The 19,518-nt window shown below is 37.7% G+C and overlaps 8 protein-coding genes across 8 annotated transcripts; 4 read left to right on the forward strand and 4 right to left on the reverse strand.

The window, feature by feature from the left end:
* Positions 1–28: 28 nt before the first annotated feature.
* MONOS_642 (putative Oligosaccharyltransferase complex) lies at positions 29–871 on the forward strand. Its single transcript, XM_067876653.1, has 4 exons — positions 29–281; positions 335–440; positions 500–613; positions 711–871. The coding sequence occupies exons 1-4, from the start codon at positions 66–68 to the stop codon at positions 722–724; spliced, it is 450 nt and encodes a 149-aa protein (XP_067731098.1). The 5' UTR covers positions 29–65; the 3' UTR covers positions 725–871.
* Positions 872–938: 67 nt separating this feature from the next.
* On the forward strand, positions 939–1,842 carry MONOS_641 (putative 40S ribosomal protein S18). The gene is made up of 4 exons (XM_067876642.1): positions 939–968; positions 1,069–1,229; positions 1,331–1,519; positions 1,593–1,842. The coding sequence occupies exons 1-4, from the start codon at positions 966–968 to the stop codon at positions 1,702–1,704; spliced, it is 465 nt and encodes a 154-aa protein (XP_067731099.1). The 5' UTR covers positions 939–965; the 3' UTR covers positions 1,705–1,842.
* A 1,531-nt stretch (positions 1,843–3,373) lies between these two features.
* Positions 3,374–7,945, forward strand: MONOS_640 (putative protein kinase; the record flags this gene model as incomplete). Its single annotated transcript, XM_067876631.1, has 7 exons — positions 3,374–3,382; positions 3,471–3,634; positions 3,705–3,858; positions 3,917–3,995; positions 4,046–4,115; positions 4,173–4,374; positions 4,520–7,945. 7 exons carry the CDS (start codon positions 3,374–3,376, stop codon positions 7,943–7,945), a joined length of 4,104 nt encoding a protein of 1,367 aa, XP_067731100.1.
* Positions 7,946–8,581: 636 nt separating this feature from the next.
* MONOS_17290 (putative 26S proteasome regulatory subunit N12) lies at positions 8,582–9,886 on the reverse strand. Its single transcript, XM_067870196.1, has 7 exons — positions 9,863–9,886; positions 9,641–9,798; positions 9,484–9,586; positions 9,354–9,425; positions 9,186–9,300; positions 9,064–9,137; positions 8,582–9,006 (listed from the first exon to the last, which is right to left on the reverse strand). Exons 2-7 carry the CDS (start codon positions 9,795–9,797, stop codon positions 8,679–8,681), a joined length of 849 nt encoding a protein of 282 aa, XP_067731101.1. The 5' UTR covers position 9,798; positions 9,863–9,886; the 3' UTR covers positions 8,582–8,678.
* A 218-nt stretch (positions 9,887–10,104) lies between these two features.
* MONOS_17291 (uncharacterized protein) lies at positions 10,105–11,601 on the reverse strand (the record flags this gene model as incomplete). The annotated part of the gene is made up of 1 exon (XM_067870197.1): positions 10,105–11,601. One exon carries the CDS (start codon positions 11,599–11,601, stop codon positions 10,105–10,107), a length of 1,497 nt encoding a protein of 498 aa, XP_067731102.1.
* Positions 11,602–13,928: 2,327 nt separating this feature from the next.
* Positions 13,929–16,436, reverse strand: MONOS_16772 (putative oxysterol-binding protein 8; the record flags this gene model as incomplete). Its single annotated transcript, XM_067869645.1, has 3 exons — positions 13,929–16,122; positions 16,188–16,268; positions 16,343–16,436. 3 exons carry the CDS (start codon positions 16,434–16,436, stop codon positions 14,396–14,398), a joined length of 1,902 nt encoding a protein of 633 aa, XP_067731103.1. The 3' UTR covers positions 13,929–14,395.
* Positions 16,437–16,472: 36 nt separating this feature from the next.
* On the reverse strand, positions 16,473–17,572 carry MONOS_639 (Rac2h, Rho family GTPase; the record flags this gene model as incomplete). The annotated part of the gene is made up of 5 exons (XM_067876619.1): positions 16,473–16,871; positions 16,943–17,056; positions 17,111–17,220; positions 17,322–17,490; positions 17,558–17,572. 5 exons carry the CDS (start codon positions 17,570–17,572, stop codon positions 16,707–16,709), a joined length of 573 nt encoding a protein of 190 aa, XP_067731104.1. The 3' UTR covers positions 16,473–16,706.
* A 122-nt stretch (positions 17,573–17,694) lies between these two features.
* On the forward strand, positions 17,695–19,512 carry MONOS_17292 (putative ubiquilin). Its single transcript, XM_067870198.1, has 2 exons — positions 17,695–17,918; positions 17,979–19,512. Exons 1-2 carry the CDS (start codon positions 17,732–17,734, stop codon positions 19,346–19,348), a joined length of 1,557 nt encoding a protein of 518 aa, XP_067731105.1. The 5' UTR covers positions 17,695–17,731; the 3' UTR covers positions 19,349–19,512.
* The last annotated feature ends 6 nt before the right edge of the window (positions 19,513–19,518 follow it).

Raw genomic sequence — 19,518 nt, forward strand, 5'->3', positions numbered from 1 at the left:
AAAATTGATCTTATTGATCCACACCATAAAAGGTTATCACTTTATTCATTTTTTGGAAAGTGAAAATGCCGTTATCACTTTTGCCTCATAGCGTTTCCAAGCCAGTAGAAAAAGCGTATACAAAAGTCTTTCGTCCACCTAACTTGCGTCTTCGCTTCGGATCATTGTCTACACCAAATTTCTATGTTGTGGTTGCACTCCTAACATTTTCTGCATATATAATATTTTCGGGTATTTTCTATGATATAATCAACAGCCCACCATCTATGGGGCAAGAAAGAGTATGATTATTGTTTTTTCTAAAATTAATTAAAGATATTTTTCCTATTATTAGGATCCAATGACTGGCCTTGTTTATCCTGTTGTTGTTCATCGTGGGGGAATCAGCTCACAATTTGTTCTTGAAGGATTTTCGGCGGGGTTCTTTTACGTTTTGGCTGGTTTGAGTATATTTGTTATGCAATCTGAAAAATGAAATTTTTATAACATAAAATTTTAGGAGCATCTTTTATTATGATAGCATCTACAAATTCCATTGTACAAATTGTTGGATTGGTTTCGTTTGTGCTTTCTTATGCAATTCTTTCAGTGTTTATGAGAACGAAGATGGGTGGTATGAAAATTAAACTGTTAAAAAATTTTTTTTGAATTTTCTTTATTTTGTTTATAATTTCTGTTTTTATATCAATGTAAACAATATTTTTTCTTAGATTATCCGTTCTAAGGGATCTTTCAAACCTGAAAGTTATTGTGTTTCTTGATCTATGCATTTCTTTTTATCTCGCTCCACACTTATCTTTCGCTATTTGTTGCGTACATTCACTTCGTTTAATTTTCTGAAAATACGAACAGAAGAATATTTGATTAAAAATTAATATTTCAATATTTATCAATTTGATCAAAATTAGCATAAGATATTAAAAACAAAAATCCTGAATTGAGAGGATAGATCAGAGAAATTAAAGATGGTATTATTTCTTTTTGAATGTTCATAGAATGACATTAGCATTGTGTTTTTTATTTAAAATATATTTATTATGTATTGATTGATAATTAATTTTTGTGTAGACTCTTGTTGCTCCAGAAAACTTCCAGCACATTCTTCGTGTGTTTAACACCAACATCAACGGAACAGAGAATGTTGTTTATGCCCTTACTGCAATTAAAGGTATTGGCCGTCGTTTCTCCACCCTCGTGTGCAAACGCGCCAACGTTGACACCACAAAAAGGTTTGATTTTTGTTCGAAATTTTAATTTTTGTTATTAAATCCTGTTTTTGATGAACTGACTTTTTGAATTCCGAAATATTCGTGCAAAATATTTTTCTCAGAGCTGGTCAACTGACACAGAGCGAGATTGACCGTCTGATCAAGGTTATTGAGAACCCACTTGACCACAAGATTCCAGAATACTTCCTGAACCATCGCCGTGATATCAAGGACGGAACATCATCCCACGCCACTTCACAGCAAGTTGATATCCACATCCGTGATGCTATTGAACGTCTCAAGAAAATCAGGTTTGTTTTGTATTTTTCTGGCAAATCATTTTTGTTTTGTTGAACGCAATTTGACTGGCGTTTATTTCAACAGAGCCCATCGTGGTCTGCGTCATATGAGAGGAATCCGTGTGCGTGGACAGCACACAAAGACCACTGGTCGTCACGGACACACAATCGGTGTCTCAAAGAAGAAGACTGCATAATCTGTTCATCGCATCAAACTATCCGCGTTGTAGAGATGGTTCATGTTATAATGGAATTCTCATATCACGTGGATTTTGAATTTTGTCATTATTTTTATAAGAGGAGCAACAATCGGAAAAATAAAAACTCTTTTTTTGTTTCTTTATTCATGTGAAGTGAAATGAGGTGAGTTAGAGTGTGAAGTGTTGCAAAAAGAAGCGTATTGGCAAAAAATCTTGATATTTTAGATTCAATTTTCTTTTGTTTGCGGGAAAACTGCCTCTGCGGCTTTCAATCGTTCAGCAGCAATTTTCATGGTTGCTGTGATTGACTCTAGAGGCGCAATATATTCTGAATCTTTTTTGGCAACTGCAACAAGAAGAAGACGGCATTCGTTTCCTTTTTTAATAATTGGGCGACAGGACGAAAATTTTGTTGGTCTAGTAGGAACGTCGCTCGAAGATTGCGATAATTCAAATAATGAAGAAAAAGTTTTTGGAATAAGTTCATCAGAAGCCGAGGATGACGGAACTGATGAAGAAGAAGGCATTGTCGAAGAAGAAGGCATTGTCGAAGAAGAAGGCATTGTCGAAGAAGAAGGAGTTGCAGAAGAAGGCGCTGTTGAAGAAGACAACGAAGTGGTTGTTGATGTTTCCAAAGAAGTTGAATAAATATGATCATCGAGTTTTTCGATTTTCTCGGATTCCTCCATAAGCAATTTGTAGCTATTAACCTCTGCTCCTTCATCTTTTTCTTTCTCCTCTGAGTTTTCTTTCAAATGAGCATCGGAAATTTGAGCAAGTGCAGAGAAGAAAGCTGCATCGGCCACAACAGCACTTAAAAGATAATAAGCCTCACTCATTTGAGGATGATCAGTTGGTATGTTTGTTATAAACATTTTAAGAAGATTCATAACTCTGCATAATGTTGGTAATAGCGAAATGAGTTTTGGAATTAGTGCATCCGAGGAGGGAGATAATTTATTTATTACTTCATAAAGTTGATGCTGATAAATAAATTTCGCAAGAAGAAAATGATATCTATAAGGATTCGTATCAAATGAATTCATTCCAACGTTTTCATCAGATATTGCAGTTGTTGAACTTAACGGACTCGAAATATTCGAAGAAAGCGCCAAACTAACTGTTTGTTCAAAATCTTGAAGAGCTTTGTCGATATTTCCCATGGAAGAATGGACACCTCCTCTAATAAAATAATAAAAAGGTTCCTTTGAATTCAACGATATTGCTGTATCCAACTCTTCAACTGCTTCTGCTCTTTGCTGACCGACTAAATATAAATACGCGGCAAAAAGGGATAATTCTTGGTTATCTTCGAAGCCTTCATCTTCCAAATCTCCAATAAATTGAAATAACGCGGTTGAATTTGTCACATTGACATAGAGAGCGTACATATCCAGCTTAATTGCTTGTGCAAGATAATGAAGAATGACTTCATCCGAAGGAGGAGTGACTTCCTCGTCAGATGAGCTTTCAGATTCTTTTTCTTCTTCTGTGGAAGCAATTTTTTTCTTTTTATCCTTATGAGGTGGTTCTTCACCTGCTTTAATTTTTGATCTCTCCAAAATCATCTGGATACCTTCATTCCATAAAACACGCGCAGTTACATATTGTTTATACCATTTTGAAGCTGAAGGGGGTACATATAAAGATGGATCCCCTGATCCAGATGGCTCAGGTTCCTTTTTTGTTTGGGTTTCCATAATATACAAATTAAAGGAATTTTTACCCTTTATTATTGTATTATTCCGTTGATTGTTCTTTAGATTACAGTACTTGAAGCGTTCCTCATGAGCACGTCCACCTTGCAAGATTTTGAACGAATTAAAAGACTTGGACGTGGTTCTCATGGAGAAGTATTCTTAGTTCGCCGAAAAAAAGATGAGAAATTATATTGCCTGAAACAAATTGACCTAACGGACCTTACAGAGTTTGATAATTTTTTTGATTTTTTTGGCTTTGATATTTTTAACTTTTTTCATATTTTTTGAATCGTATAGAGCGGAACAAGAAAGTGCTCTTAATGAGGTTCATCTTCTTGCATCAATTGACTCTCCTTTTGTAATCCAATACTATGACTCATTTCTTACTGATGAAATATTAAACATTGTGATGGAGTATGCTCCGAATGGGACTCTTCACGATAAAATTCAAGTTTGCATTTTTTAACTTCAAAATAGAATTTATAACAATTCGAATTTATTAATAAAAGAAACAAATTAAAGAAAATGTGCCTTTTGAAAATTGTGAAATTTGGACTATGTTTTTACAAATATGTTGCGGCTTGCAAGGTTTGGCAGCTTGTTTCAACAATTCTTTAATTTTTTGTATGATTTTTTAGACATACATAATAAGGCAATTATTCACCGTGATATAAAGACACAAAATATATTCATTGGAAATAATTTCGAGTTTGCCATTTTAGTGCATTATTTTTTTGTAAATGTTATTGTTTTTGTATCTTATAGATTAAAGATTGGTGATCTTGGAGTGGCAAAGAAACTTCTTTCAACATCTTCTCTTTCATCTACAGTTGTTGGCACTCCATATTATCTTTCTCCGGAATTGCTTTTGTCCCAACCTTATAATAAGGAAGTGGATATGTGGGCGCTTGGATGTATATTATATGAACTCTGTTCATTAAAAAGACCGTTTGAAGCGACAAATCAAGTTTGGATAAGTCTAATATTTTTGTGCATTTTACTGTAATTTATTTTTATTTATTTATTTTATTTGTTGTCTATCAATCATCAATGTATAATGTTCATTTTGGATTCTGCTGAACAAAATCATAATAATTCCATTACATTAACAGGGAGCGTTGGTAGTGAAGATTCTTGAAGGAACCCCACTTCCGCTGTCTGAAAGCGTCTCCTCGTCGCTCCGTGAAATTGCTTCGTTGCTTCTCGAACGAGATGTCAAGAAGCGGCTGACCATCAAAGCCCTGTTCCAAAGAGCAGATGTGTCGCAGATGATGACACTGTATGGCGTGACTCGGGAAGGTCTCCAAAGAAAAGAGCCTCTTCTGGTGTCTTTGGCAGACAGCGGAGACAGAATAGACAAAGCAGACAGAGCAGATGCAGGTGGCTCGCTCAAACGGGGCGACGGGGCTGAACGGAAAGAGAACGAAAAGACAGAAAAAAGTGAAAAAAGTGAAAAAGGAGAGAAAGTTAAGCGAAGGTCGCAGCGTCTGTCACCACACAGACAACAGCAGCCAGCTGCACAGCGAAGGCAGAAGCTGAGCATTTCTCCTTCTCCCACTCTGCTGAACACTTCAGACCTCTCTCCTTCTCTTCGCCCGGAGCCTCTTCTTATTTCTTGCAGCTCCCAAGTTTCGTTTCCCTCGGCGTTTTCTCCGTCTTCTGCAAACATTTCACATCTTTCACCAACATCCTCTTCTGCTTCTGCTTCCTCTTCCTCTTCCTCCTTATCATCATCTTCTTCCTCTTCTTCCTCTTCTCCCTCTTCTTCTTCTTCTTCTTCAATCATCACCACTTCACCTTCAAAGAAGCAGCACCAGCAATTGATGGTCTGCCCTCCTTACACTTCATCCACTGCAACATTTCAGACTCTTCCCCTTCCTGTTCCTCTCCCTCCCTCTCCTTCTCCCTCTCCTGGTCCCATCACCAGCTCCTCCTCCTGCGTCACCCTCCCCACCTTCACCTCTGACCTCTCCCCTTCTTCCTCCTCTTCCTCCTCCTCTGCATCCACCACCCCATCCTCCGTCTCCCCACCTCACTCACCCCACCCATACACCCCTCAGTATGCCCCTTCCTCGTCTGTCTCCTCTCCCAAGCGCTCTGCCCCCACCGCCTTCTTCGTGCCATTCACCCGCGAGCCCATCTGCCAGCCAGAGAGGGATGCTGTGCATGTGGTCGACATCTCCTTCGACGAGGCAGAGAACGAAGCCTCGCAGCAGAACAAGAACAAGACACTACCAAAGAAGAGGAGCGTCCCCTGGCTGTTCCTGCAGACACAGAAGGACAAAGAGAGACACGCTGCTTCTACGCAGCAGCAGTCGCAGCAACAATCACAGACACAACTGCAACAACTACAGCAGCAGGCAAATCAGATCAATCAGATGCACAGCAACCAGCCAGGCAGCAAAGCGTCTCTTGAGCTTCTGTCTCCGCAGAGGGTGAGCAACAGACCGACATCATCGCCACAAATGCCTCGAATGAAGAAAGACAGCAGCAGCAGCAACAATAACAGCCCAACCAAACAGCATCTGGCACAACAACAACAACAGCTACAGCTACAGCAGCAGCAACATTGCAATGAATCGTCTGGATTGGGGTATCCGAATGTGGTGCTGATGAAAGGGAGGAAAGAGAGAGAGAAGAAAGAGCCAGCCGGAGACGGCGAGAGGCTGCTGGGGGAGCAGTCGCCGAGTCTGCCGCTGTCGTTTGTCCTGCCTAAGACAGAGATGGCACGCACAATTGCGTTCTCGTGGAAGGACTGTGTGCACGAGAAGGAAAGAGATAGAGAAAGAGAGAGAGAAAGAGAAAGAGATAGAGGGGGTGAGGCAGATGGCAACTGTAATGATGAATGGAGGGTGGACAGCAGAGAAGGCAGCGACCTCTTCCAGACAGGGATTGAGCAGATGATGGAGATGGGGAGGCGGGCACAGGAGAGAGAAAGAGAAAGAGAAAGAGAAAGAGAGACGCTGAGGACAAAGCGGCTGACGCGAACGAGCTCGTTGAGAGAGCACGACGTGTGGGAAGACATCTGCGAAGAGACTGACGATTCCAGGAGCGAGCACCACTCAACGAAGAAAGAGGAGAAAGAGAATGAGATGGGGCGGAGGCCGTCGCGGACGGTGTCTCCGCCGCTGCGGCGCTTCCACTCGCTGTCTCCTTCGTCGAGCGTGCTGGCTGCCTCGACAGACGCCCTGCCGCTTGTGGAGCACCCGCCGAACATCATCACCCCTCTCCCGTCGGGCAGCTACGTCCCGTCCACAAACGATGTGTCCCCTTCGCACAGAAGATCACCTCTCTCTCCGCTTCTCCCTTCCCCCAGCACTGCCAACCTCTCCAACATGTCAAACATGTCAAACATGTCAAATATATCTGCTCTGTCTGCCACATCTGCCACTTTTGTCGCATCTGGCCAGTCATCCCCGCTCATCCTGCTTCCTCCACAGCCAGCAGATGGCGAGTGCAGCGGGCAGCCCCCTTCCTCCATCGTTGCACTCGCCCACTCCTCTGCTCCACTTCACAGCCTGTCAAAAACATCCTCTTCTCGCAATGTGGGCGATATCTCTCTGTATATCCCTTCATCTTCCCCTTCTCCAACCACTTCAGTTCTACCTGCGCCTTCTCCTCCCCCGGCTTCTTTCTCTGTGCTCTCCAACACTTCTGTTATTTCTTCCTCGTCTGCCTCGTCTGTCTCTTCTTCTTCTTCTTCTTCTTCTTCTTCTTCTTCTTCTTCCTCCTCCTCCTCCTCCTCCTCCTCCTCCTCCTCCTCCTCCTCTGTCACATCTGGTGCTTCAGACACACCACCAAAGATGTACATACCTCCTCTCCAAAAGAGACACTCGGCATCTCATTCGTCCCTCAGCCACCCATCCACAACACGATTGATGGCATCTACACAGCCCATTCTGTGCGACACAACCACACAACCTCCATCCTCATTTATATTGTCTTCTTCTTCCTCTTCTTCTTCCTCTTCTTCCTCTGCTTCTTCTGACATGTCCTGTTCTGACAGCTGCTGTGCCTCCTTCTCCACTCTCCTTGCCTCATCACCGCCAGCCTCGTCGCAGCCCCACCACACACGATGCCATTCAACAGACGACTTTGCTGAGGACTCGTCGGCTGAAGACTCTGCTTTTGAGCACACAGCCACCTCTATCTCAATCTCTGCCTCGTCTACTGCCTCCTTCGCTGGCTCTCCTGCTGCTTCGCCTCCGAATGAGCCGGCTGCCTCGCCACAGCTGGTTGTGGCTAGTTCTTCTGCTGCTATTGGAGGAGGAGGAGGAGGAACAGGAGGGAAGAGGAAGAGCAGTGCTGTGTCGTCTGCCCTTCCGCTGTATTCGCCCACGAAGATGCAGAAGCCTGCGCGGCGGAAGATGCTTTCCGCACAACACAGCAGCTCTTCTCTGATGTCGCCGCTGTCGCTCAATCTGCCTTCCCTCACGTCGACCCTCCAGCGCTCTGCCTCGGGCAGCCTGGAGCCTGTGCTGGAGGCAGCACACGGGCAAATGAGCGATCGGCAGTGCGACAAGACGGTGAAGTCGTAGAAGAAGGAGTGAGCATTTTGGAGGGAATGCTGAATGGCTTGTTTGTTATGTTTTTTTATTTTGTTTTTATTTTTATTTTTTTGTGTTTGTATTTGTGAAAAAATTTTTGATGGGAATATTGAAAAAAAATAGAATTTAAGTCCATAAATTCAACAACGTCTTTCTTATTTTCTTTTTCTCTTTTTCTTTTTTTAATTTTTTATTTTGTTTATATTTTATTCCCATCTCATTTAAATAAGTTATTTTCGAATGTGCTAATTCCATGTGCCTTATTTTATACTCTTTGAACATTTGTTGTAAATCTGTTTCTTATTAGCTTCAATTTTTTTTTTTTTTCATTTCTGTTGCAGTGTTTGTATTGTTATGATAAATATTTTATTCTGTTATGACAATCGAAAATTATCGCTTTGCGTTGTTTTGAAAGGTTTTTGAAACCTCTATTGAACGTTTATTTTGTTATTCTATTCTGTTTCCGGCATTCAATGTTTTCATATTTTTTTTTTTTTCATCTGCTTTTTTGTGAACTTGCTGCAAGCTTTGCAGAAGAAATGCCTTCTTTCAGTGGCATTGGCAGACTTGCACGTATTTATTTGCTTTAAAGGAAAGAGAGAAATTACAAAAGAAAAATTGGAAAGGTTGAAAGAAAATACACAAATTTTTTATTGAAATATGGTGAAAGTGGAAAATTATCTTTTGTTTATTTTTTTTTTTTTTTACTTGCTCCTTTGATTTTTTAAACAATCTGTTCATATTCTGCAGCTCTTTGGAGTGCAGTTCTGATTAATTGCCTTGATGGAAGTGTGGAAGGCATAGCAACGCTTTTGGTAAGACGAGAAGACGAAGAAGCTTCCGAAGAAGAAGCACTGCTGCTTGATGATGCAGAAGCTGAGCTTGTGGCAGAGAAGTACACTTTGCCTTCTGCTTCATTCAGAATCCATCCATGTTTTTGTGCCAAAGGACGAATCGTTTCAACAGAAGGAGATGGTAAGATAAGGAATTTGGCTGCATCTGCATAAGATAACGAAATGTATCCCTTCCCAACATAAGTTGCTATTTCATCTCTAATTAAAAATTTAATTTCCAAGAAATTTTCCTCCGAAAAAAACAGAAAATCAAACCTATGATTCTCACATAAGATGTCGTAGAATTTTTCAAATAAATCAGATGGAAGTTGTTCTCTAATCATCCAAAGCTTTCATGGGGAAAAAAATATGAATTGGTAAAATATAAGACTTCATACTGTTTCATAGACACTCCCATGAAGTTGATCAGATATTCCGCATGCAAATTTAATGTATGGAGTATTTTTTTCTGCTGATGTTAAAGCCTCTGCGAGGAGATTAAATAATGAATAACTTTTATAATTGTAAGAGCGATTTATAAAAGAGAGAAAACAAAAATTCAATACTTTTTTTGTGATAATATCGCAAATAAATAAACTGCTTTCAAGTGAATTGAAAGATCTGAAGGTGGAAGAGGACTGAATAACAAAATACAACATTTTGAAATTAAACGGAGAAATTGAAATTTTGTCACACGGTTTATTTTTGTTCAATGAATCCAATTGCATTGAATATCTAACAAATGATTCCATATTAGGTTGGTATGCTGCAATTCTAGCTCCTGTTTCAGCAACATCTCCTGTAAAAAAGTAGAAAAATTAGAAAAAAAACAACGATTCAAATAAAATCATACTGACAAAAACCAAATCTTCTACGCTTGTTGGAAGATCTCCTTCAAATATTTCAGTCATTATATCATCGATACTATCTGCAAGAGCTTCAAGATTCTTTTTTGAAGATATTTGTGATTTCACTTCATCCAAGCGCTGTTTCAAATTCCCTGAAGACATTCTAAATTTATGAATAATTTTTTATCAATAATAAAATATTTTAACAATTAGTTTTATTTATAAACCCGAAATTAAAGAAAGTGATCAATAATCCCTTTGTTCAGTTGAAATTGATATGAAGTTCCACATAATTACATATTTGTAATTCTATTAAATGGTCTATCATTAATTGTAATTTCGTTAAAAAATAAATAAATATTATTTGCTTGTAAAATGATGTTTCATTCTACCTTTTATCAACAGCAGTTGAGCTTTAATTGAGTAAAACAAATTTTTTTCTTGAACAATAACACTTTCTAATGCATGCTCATGTTGTTGCATTTTGTAATGTTGAAGAACGTAATGGCAAAGATGGAGGTGTGACCATCATTTCTTCTTTAAACATTTGATTTGCTGAATTTTTTCCAATATCATCATCATCATCATCATCATTGTTGCTCTCTTCCTCCAACTCTGAATCAAGTTCGGGAATATGTTCAATATATCTGTTATATCTTGTAATAGGCCCGTATGCAGAAAAAGCTTTTCGAAATTCTTGAATTCTATCACCAAAATACAGCAATGCCACTTCATGAGGCATTGTCGCAGGAGCCTGTGTAACATGTTCGGATCTTTTTCCAGCAAGCCCTTTCCAAAACTTCATTCGCTTGTTAAATAACAGTGCTGTGCATTTAGGATGCTTCCATGCAACGTGCAGCCACGCAGACGATGGAGCAAATCGGACAAACATGAAGATTTCCTTTGCGTGCCCTGCATCGAATTGCCGCACTCCGTAAGTGACAAAAGTTCCCACATACGTAAAGGGTGCATTCAAAAAGACGACATTGCCTGTCCAGTTGCGATGAAGTGCTTGAGTTGTCCAAAATCTGCGCGCAGCAACGATTCTCTGTGCTGCAGGCTCGCTTGCTGGGTCGAGATCGATCAGCTGCTTTGTCATTGAAATGACTCCGTGGATGATAAAAGGTGGAGTGAACCACGAAGGACACTTTGCACTTCGACTTGAGAGCAATCCATCGCTTTCGGGAACGTGAGCCTGTTGAGGGACATCAGGGCTCAAAGGAATCCTTATTGGCGATTTAGACAAATTCAGAATCTTTAAAGAAGGACGAGTCGTTTTTATGGGCAATGTAACTGAAGTTAGAAAATTGCTTGAAATTTTTGCGCAATCCAACTCATGCAAATCTAATTTAGGATCTTGCAGTTCTGGCGTTAGATCAGGGTCAAGTAATTGTATGGGGTACGGGAATGGGATTGTATTATCATTATCAGGTTCTTCTTGATTAAAATGAGCAGGATTCCAAGTCCAATAAAGATCTGGTCTTGGAGCTTGCTTAACATCCCACGGGAATGACATTGATGAAGATTTTCTGGCTCGAACTTCTTTTGGTTTTGGAAGTTGAATGTAGTAACTTTTTCCTTTGTAAATAATATATGTTCTGTCGTTCAATATTCTTGGTGTTCCATAGTGGGGGGGTGCCTGTTTCGTTTCGTTAGTTTGAATCTTGCTCTCTTTTGGCTCTATAGATAAGAATTGATTGAATTCTTGTTTTCCTCTTTTTTTTCTTTTTTGAGGTGATGGGGGTGGAGTTGACGAAGGAGAAGATAACGAAGGTGAAGCTACTTCGGATTGTTCAGATGCTTCATCTTCTGATTCTGGAAATAAATCTGAAGGAGATTCTTCTTCGTAATCTCCATCTGATGTAGGTTCAAATAATGATGAGGCAGCTTCATCTTGTTCAGCAGCATTATCATCGGAACTATCTTCATAATAATAGTCTGGATCATTTTTTGAACGAGAATTCATCTTCGTGCGATGGCGTCAGCTGCAATTAAAAAAATCAATTTAAAATGTTGATCTTCCCCTTATATATTTTTTCATGCATGAAAAAACAAAATCGAAAATAATAAATATATTAATTAAATAATGCCACTGTGACAAAATGTATTTAAGATAACAATTGAACATTTCATTAAATCATTTGCAAAACTTAAATATTAGAAGGATAAAATGAAAACATTTTTACAAAATTTTTTTCTTTTTTTCATTTTCATTATTCTCTTTTCCAATTGATGCATATTTGAAACAATCGTTTTTCTGTGGATTTTGTGATAAATCATTTTCAAAAGAAAAAAGAAAACGAAAAAAAAGAAAAAAAATATTTTTTTGTTTTGTTTTGTTGTGATTTGAATTTTATGAATTCAATAAACACGAAAAAACTTTTCTCGGTTGAATAAAAGATAATGTGCAATAATTTGTTGATGAAATAAAATAAATGTCACACAAATATTTTTGTATTTTTTTTGAAATCATTTTTTTATTCTGCGTATTTGGGAAAAAAGGTTTTTCATCATTCACTGAAATATCATTGATATGTTGCATGTCTATCAATTGAAACAGTTGTGAATGTTTTCTATGTGATGAAAATAAATATGTCCTTAACTGCGCTTATCACTTTTGAGTGTTCATTCGAAATTATTTTTTTTACAAAATTTCAAGACTTTTATTTTTGGGTTGAAATGAAAAATGAATATAATACTCAAATTAACATTCCAATTAACCAAATTTCACCATCTGGAAATAAATGCTTTTCAATGTTGTTATTTCCATTCAAAAATAATTCTTGATGAGTTGGAATGAAATTTTAATGAAAATATTCATTTTTCATTTTAATACAAAAAGTAAACAGAAACAACTTTTCAGAAATATTAAAAACGTTTGTGGTGATATGAATAACTGCAATCTTTTTTATAGAAAAACTGTGAACTTTTTGTTTTATTTTTGCAATCAAATTTTTTTTTGCAAAAAAAAATTGTTATTATTTCTTGAAATACAGTTTGCGTAAAAAATACCGGACAAGATCGATATCTCAATAACAGCAAGAAGAAAATTTCTGTTAAATTTCCCCAAAATATATCTCATCAATACAAACTCACATGACATACGAGACTTTCAAAACAACTTTATTTATGCTCAGAAAAAACAAATGATTAAAATCTCTGAGAAATAGGATTTTGAGTTTCCCCGAGATTTCAATCATTTATTTTCTCAGAGCACAAATGAGGCTATTTTGAAAGTTTTGCATATCAATTGAGTTTGTACTGATGAGATGTATTTTGAGGAAAATTGTTAGAATTATTCCTCTTGCGGTTATTGAGAAATTGATCTTGTCCGGTATTTTTTGCGCAATCTGTGCGTGTGAGGTTGAAAGCACTTTGAAAAATATCAAAGATGTTTGTTTGTGGATGAGAAAATTAAATTAATAAAAAAAATTGAGAAAGTTAAATAAAGCAATGAGTGAAATAAAGATTTTATACTCCGAAAAAAATAGCTTGAAAGTCAGTATTATCCCATTTGAGAAAAAATTCTTTTCGTCATTTCGAACTGCAGTTATTGTTTAAACAAAATTATTTCGAAAATAATTATCAAAATGCTCTAATAATGAATTTTCAATTCTTGTGATGTGTTAAATCAAACTTTATTTGAAAAACATACATAAAAATTTTCAATAAAATCAAGTTTGTTCAAAAAGATAAATTTTATCAGACTCACGAAAACATTTGCTTCAATTTTTGGACAATAATAAGGAGGAAATAATGCTTTATTTATTAATGAAAAATGTGGAAATCACATTGAATGTGATGGTCATGAATGATAATTTTCAAATTTACATTTTTTCATAAAAAAATTTCGGATCGGAGATATCCCTTGAACATCAACAAAAGAACATTGAAAAGCGAAAAGGCTTTCAAAAGACATCTTTATCTTTATTTCGTCCAAAACATTCGTTTTTGAAACAGTTGAAATGAATAAAATATTGGAAAACAATATTTCTTTTTCATGATTAAGAGTCTCTGAATAATGAATATCTGGAAAAAACTGATGATTTCAAAAATAATTTCCCATCACCAAATGAAAATTTTTGTTGGATAATGTTATCCTTCATGAAAGATGTCTCTTATATTTCAAGAAGATTTTTTTTGAAAAGAAATTGAAAAATTAACTTCTATCTTCAATAGTTGTGATTTATACTCTCATTAATATATTCACTTGAAAATATGTTCAAAAATCAAAATAAACTATTTCAATATTAAATGTGCTTTATCATTGAAAAACATGAATGAATTGTGGCATATCAATTCTTGATAATTTATATTCACATATGCACAAATGCATTTGAATTGTCAATTATTAAAAAAAGTCCAAATCCAAATAAAAGAACTTCATTAACAATGGCAAAACAACTTTTGTGAACAAATATAAATCTATTCAAGCTTGCGAATAATCTAAACGCAGCGTCCAATACAAAGAAATTCAATTATTTGCGTGAAACAATATTAAAAAAAAAATAATTGAAGAAAATACTTGGACCAGATTATTTAGAAGAAAAAAGCTCTCTTCAATTAAATAGAAAAACAAAAAACGAAAAACATAAGAAAGAAATCAAAGAACACATAAAGACTGACTTGTCCAAACAACTATGTCTAAAGAGTGAATCAACAAAAGAGTTCACGAGATGTGCATATAATAGATAATAACAAAGTGTCATTCAAGTTTGCATGAAAAATAAAGATAAGTCATAAATACGTCGAATTTTTTTTTACTCTTTTTTCTCAGTCGCAGAAGGCTGTCCGGGTTCGGAACATGGCAATGAGCAAACTGCCTTGGATTCATTCGGCGTATCCTTTTGCTCAGAATCATTTGAAGACGAAGAATGATGAGCTTCAGAAGAACGCTTCAGCTCTACTGGAGGTGGGCCCATTGGCCAGCGTGGCTTGAGTGGTCCGAGTCCTTTCTTGATCATTGCCTCCTCTGCATCAGCCAGTGTTAAGAAGTCTGTGGCCTTTGTGTCTTCATCTTTTTTGATACACTCCTGTGTCAGAGGAGGAGCAGTGCTCATCAGTTCTGACATGTCTGGCACATTAAAGCATGTGATTCGGCGGTTAGCAGGATCGATATCTTCAGCAGTAGAGATGGCGCAATCAACACTCCAATTGAATCTCCAACGCCCTTCTGGTGATTCTTTTATCTCCTCCATCGTCCGCGGTGTAGGATCCCAATGGAAGTGGCGCTGCCTCCACCCAACTTTCTTTGCCAGACGATCTTTTGCTCTTTTTCTTCCTTCTTCTTCAACTTCCACTTTTGCATCTCGAGCCTTTTCATAATCTTTCTCTCGCATAGATGCGGTAAGCTTCTCCCACACTTTCCTTGACTCATACCAGTCTTGGTTAGCAACAGCCAACGCCCTCTTTGATGTAAATGGCGATGTTTGCACATCGAAAAACAGCATCGAGTTCTCCTTACTGAGGTCTTCAGGCAACTCTTCATTCAAATGAGAAGGAGAAGCTACAGAAGAAGAGCTTGGCGTTGCAGACGATGATTGAGAACTTGCTGCTGCGCCTCCAGAAGCCAATTGAGCAGTTGCATCAACTGTGAGAGTGGCAGGCCGAGAAAGATGAGGTGGAACACGATGATCAGTTGCCCACAGGCGCGATGTCCAGTCGCCTTGAATAGTAACCAAAGGCTTTCTCTTGCTTGCTTTCTTTTTGTCCACAACTCTCTGAGGATTAGGTGTTGGCATTCCAGAAGGAGTTGAAGATGGCGAAGGAGTACCATGTGGAGAAGACGCAAATGACGGTGAAGATGAAGGAGAAGGAGAAGGAGATGAAGACGGAGATGCATTTTCACTTTCTCTCATTGCTGGCATTGGAATTCCGCCTCCTTGCATTTCGAATATTTCAGCAACCACTTGGTTATATTTGCCTCCGAATGTTGGCTTTGCTTTGAAATTAATTAGAGCTTCAAGACCTGTTTGCTCACAAGCAATGCGAGTTTTTCCAACAGTCTCCATTCTCATTTTACCAACCACAACACCACGTGCATACCAGACCGGGTATGTGATGGTATATGTTTCTCTTCTACGCAATAAATTCACATAAATAGTTCCCAGCATAAATGTTCCTGCAGAATTTCCTGTGAAATTTGATTTTATCTTGATTTCACCCTCTATGCTAAAGCCAGCATCTAGATTTTCGAAGTACATTGCACACACAGGAGGATGATGTTGAACTTGTTCAGCAAGATACCATGTCCGAGATCCATCAGGATGATCCCAAAAGCAACGAAAAACTTCACCAAGGATAGGATTATATGGTTTTTTAACTCCGCGAGGACGTATGTGAAAACCAGAGATATAAAATCGTGTTAAATGTGCAATACGATCAACAGGATCATCCATTGCAATTGCTTCCCGAAAGAATGCCATATGAGAAAAGAGATTTGCAGTCGTTTCAATAAATGAACGCGGTTCAGAAATAAATGCAGGCACTTTGAAAACAAGAGAAAATTAAAATATTAAATATGTATATTGAATTCATAATTGTAAGCCAAACTCGAAATCCGAGTCAGATCTTTGCCACTAGTAATTTGCTTAAATATATCCATCATAATGCTCCGTGGTTTGTCATCAAGAACTGAAAGATTTTAATTTCAAACATGATGAAATAAATGTTTATAATATGATTCAAAAATTTCTTCAAAAACACACCTTCTTCTTCATCAAAAACCGCTTGCATATCTTTGGTATCATTAGAGGATTCATCCTCAATTGAAACGCGTTGTGAATCTTGACTTTCTGACATCAGAATTGAGCTTGAATAAAATTTTATGAACCATAGATTGTTTTGAATGTGATTTTTTGATCTTTAACAATTTTAATATGAAAACAATTTCCGCAAAATACATTTGACAGATATGCAACCACTAAAATAAAAAACAATTTAATCAAAAATTACAACATAGCAAACTCGGCAAATTGAAATAAGAAGAATGAAATGAGTTTAAAGATACAGTGAGACCATATTAACGAATGGAACATAAAAAATCGAAAACATTTTATATATTAGTAATCTTTAACATATTACACATCCTTTTGAACTTTTTGCTGTCAATTCTTTCCTTCTCCTATCAAGTGCAAGAGATCCAACTTCTTTGAAAAGAGATACGAGATTACGCTCCGTCTTTGCAGAAACTTCAATACAAGAAGATAACTTATAACGTTCCGTTAATTGTCTAGGCTAAATATTGCATTTTTAGAATAGTAATTTAATATTCAAAGAAAAAAATTCTTTAAAGGATGGAGGCAAACAGCATCTATTGATACAAATCCTCTTCCTCTATGAGTGGTCATAATTTGATCTACATGAGTTCCCACAACAATAATAGGTATTTCTTTTGTAATGGCTTGAATTTCCGGAATCCACTTATGAAATATAAAGTGAGACTTCAACATTAAAATATTAATTTCAATCAATACCTTTTCCTGAAGATTTCTGAAAGTGGAAATATCAACAATAGAATAGCATGCTAATATGACATCAATCCCTTCATATCTTTTTTCTTTTATACGTTCGTAATCTTCCATATCTGTATTAAAAAAAGGAAAAAACAAAATGAATTACAATACAACATTCAAATATTTCCATTAATCAATAATTTTAACAAAAAATAACAAAGAAAATCGAAACCTGATGTATAATATTTGCACTGAATCGATTTTCCTTTAACATTTTCCATTCGTTCAAATTTTTCAAACTCGTCTATCTCTTCGCTATCATTATAAATATTCTTTACATAAGACTGCAACACTTGATTTTTCCCCGATCCCCTATCTCCAACGAGTAAACATGCTGCTTTCTTTAAAGCAAAAATGAAATTTAAATAAAAATTGAAAATTCTTGTTCAACAATTTGATTCGACATACGAAAATTACGGACATATAAAACTTTTAATGAAAAATTCTGTAAAGGTAAAATATAAGGAATACTCCTTGTTAATATCTTGAAACAAAAGAAGCTATTTGATCTTCAACCGTCATCATATTTTCATCTTGATCTTCCCATATAAGTGTATTGCACATTCGTTTCTCCGTTATTTCATGTCTGACATCACTGTAACAGTAAAGACAATACGTGGAGATTCTCTTCAAATAAAACTCAGCTCAGACAAGACAATCCAAGACTTGAAAGAGCAGATCGAATTACAAAAGCAAATTCCTGTCTCCGAACAAAAAATTATTTTCAATGGACGCATAACACAAAACGATAATATCCTATCTGATTTAAGTGTGAAAAGATGTATTTGTGCATTTTATGATTAAAGTTATGTTATGCAATTCTTTTTAGAAATTGAGGATGGATGCTCGGTACATCTTGTTAGATCCGCAGCTCGAGCAAAACCAACAGCCACTGCTCAGGCATCTGCTCCATCAACTACTTCAACAACAACAACAACAACATCTTCTCCAAGTCCTTCATCCACACAAGGAGGATCAAGTGAAACATCTTCTACTAATTCTGGTACAACAGGAGCTGGAAGTTTTGGAAGCCAAAGTGGAATGCCCGGAATGGGTGGCATGGGTGGCATGGGTGGCATGGGAGGAATGGGTGGAATGCCAGGCATGGGAGGAATGGGTGGAATGCCAGGCATGGGAGGAATGGGTGCGAATCCTTTTGCATCCATGTTTGGTGCACCTGGCATGGGAGGATTTGGAGAATCAGGGCCTGGAATGGATCAAATGAGAATGATGATGCAAAATCCATTGATAAAACAAATGATAAGACAAATGTTATCCAATCCCGAGACGATGCAACAGATGTTAACCCAGAATCCTTTTACAAGACAAATGATGGAATCAAACCCTCAAATGCGAGCATCATTGCAGATGTTTGCTCAGAATCCTGCTCTTGTTGACATGACTTTGGGCATGATGGATCAGATGTTTGCACCATCAACAACTGGAGGTGGTGCAGGCTCTGGAAGTCCAACTTCAGGAGCTCCAGGTGGAGGAATGGACTTTGCTTCTATGATGCAGCAGATGATGGGTGGAATGGGAGGCATGGGAGGAATGGGCGGAGCAGGAAGCACACCAACCAGCCAGGCAGAAGAACCACATCTCACTTCACCTTGGACTTCAACTTCCACAGGCGGCGAAACAGAGAAAAGCAGCGAAAATGAAAAATCAACAGACTCCACAAAAACAACAACCGGAACAACATCTGGGCCTTCAACAGGAACGACAGGAGCAGCACAAGCCCCACAGGGAGGAATGGATTTTGCTTCAATGATGCAGCAGATGATGAGTGGAATGGGAGGCATGGGCGGAATGGGAGGCATGGGAGGCATGGGCACTGGATACGGAGCACCCGGATCAACAGGCGCGCCTGGTGGTGGAATGGATTTTGCTTCGATGATGCAGCAGATGATGGGAGGTATGGGAGGTATGGGAGGCCTGGGTGGAATGGGTGGAATGGGCGGAATGGGAGGAATGGGAGGATACCCAGCCTCGCCTGCAGGAGGATTTGGCACTGCACCTCAAGCCACTACCACCAGCGAACCTTCTCAACAGGAGCTTATGCAAAAATATGCATCACAAATTAGTGAGCTTCATGACATGGGATTCTTTGACGATAAAATTAATTGCGAAGTTCTTAGAGCTTGTGGCGGAAGTGTTCAACTCGCGGTGGAGAAACTTATTCAACGACTTGGGATTTAACTTCTGTCAAAAAATGATCAATCGGTTTTTTTTGTTTGAAGTTTAATAGCTTTCATTCTTTTTTTTGTTTACAATTCATTCCAACTTTGAATAATTTTTGGGGAATGGAAGAATTAAGGCATCTCATTAAGGGTCAATATCAATATAATTTCTCTTTAAATGGATTTATT

This window comes from Monocercomonoides exilis (genome assembly GCF_001643675.1).
Source record: "Monocercomonoides exilis strain PA203 chromosome Unknown scaffold12-1864167, whole genome shotgun sequence".
NCBI classification, from domain to species: Eukaryota; Preaxostyla; order Oxymonadida; family Polymastigidae; genus Monocercomonoides; species Monocercomonoides exilis.

Bases quoted from the DNA above. Each gene is read 5' to 3' on its own strand.
- MONOS_17292 (XM_067870198.1), top strand. From the start codon at position 17,732: ATGTCTGACATCACTGTAACAGTAAAGACAATACGTGGAGATTCTCTT. The intron at 17,919-17,978 runs GTGTGAAAAGAT...AATTCTTTTTAG, and splicing joins TAATATCCTATCTGATTTAA to AAATTGAGGATGGATGCTCG.
- MONOS_641 (XM_067876642.1), top strand. The intron at 1,230-1,330 runs GTTTGATTTTTG...TATTTTTCTCAG, and splicing joins AACGTTGACACCACAAAAAG to AGCTGGTCAACTGACACAGA. The intron at 1,520-1,592 runs GTTTGTTTTGTA...TTATTTCAACAG, and splicing joins GAACGTCTCAAGAAAATCAG to AGCCCATCGTGGTCTGCGTC.
- MONOS_642 (XM_067876653.1), top strand. From the start codon at position 66: ATGCCGTTATCACTTTTGCCTCATAGCGTTTCCAAGCCAGTAGAAAAA. The intron at 282-334 runs GTATGATTATTG...TCCTATTATTAG, and splicing joins CATCTATGGGGCAAGAAAGA to GATCCAATGACTGGCCTTGT. The intron at 441-499 runs GTTTGAGTATAT...ATAAAATTTTAG, and splicing joins GTTCTTTTACGTTTTGGCTG to GAGCATCTTTTATTATGATA.
- MONOS_17290 (XM_067870196.1), bottom strand. From the start codon at position 9,797: ATGTCTTCAGGGAATTTGAAACAGCGCTTGGATGAAGTGAAATCACAA. The intron at 9,426-9,483 runs GTGTGACAAAAT...TTTGTTATTCAG, and splicing joins TCATTGAACAAAAATAAACC to TCCTCTTCCACCTTCAGATC. The intron at 9,138-9,185 runs GTATGAAGTCTT...TCCCCATGAAAG, and splicing joins ATGGGAGTGTCTATGAAACA to CTTTGGATGATTAGAGAACA.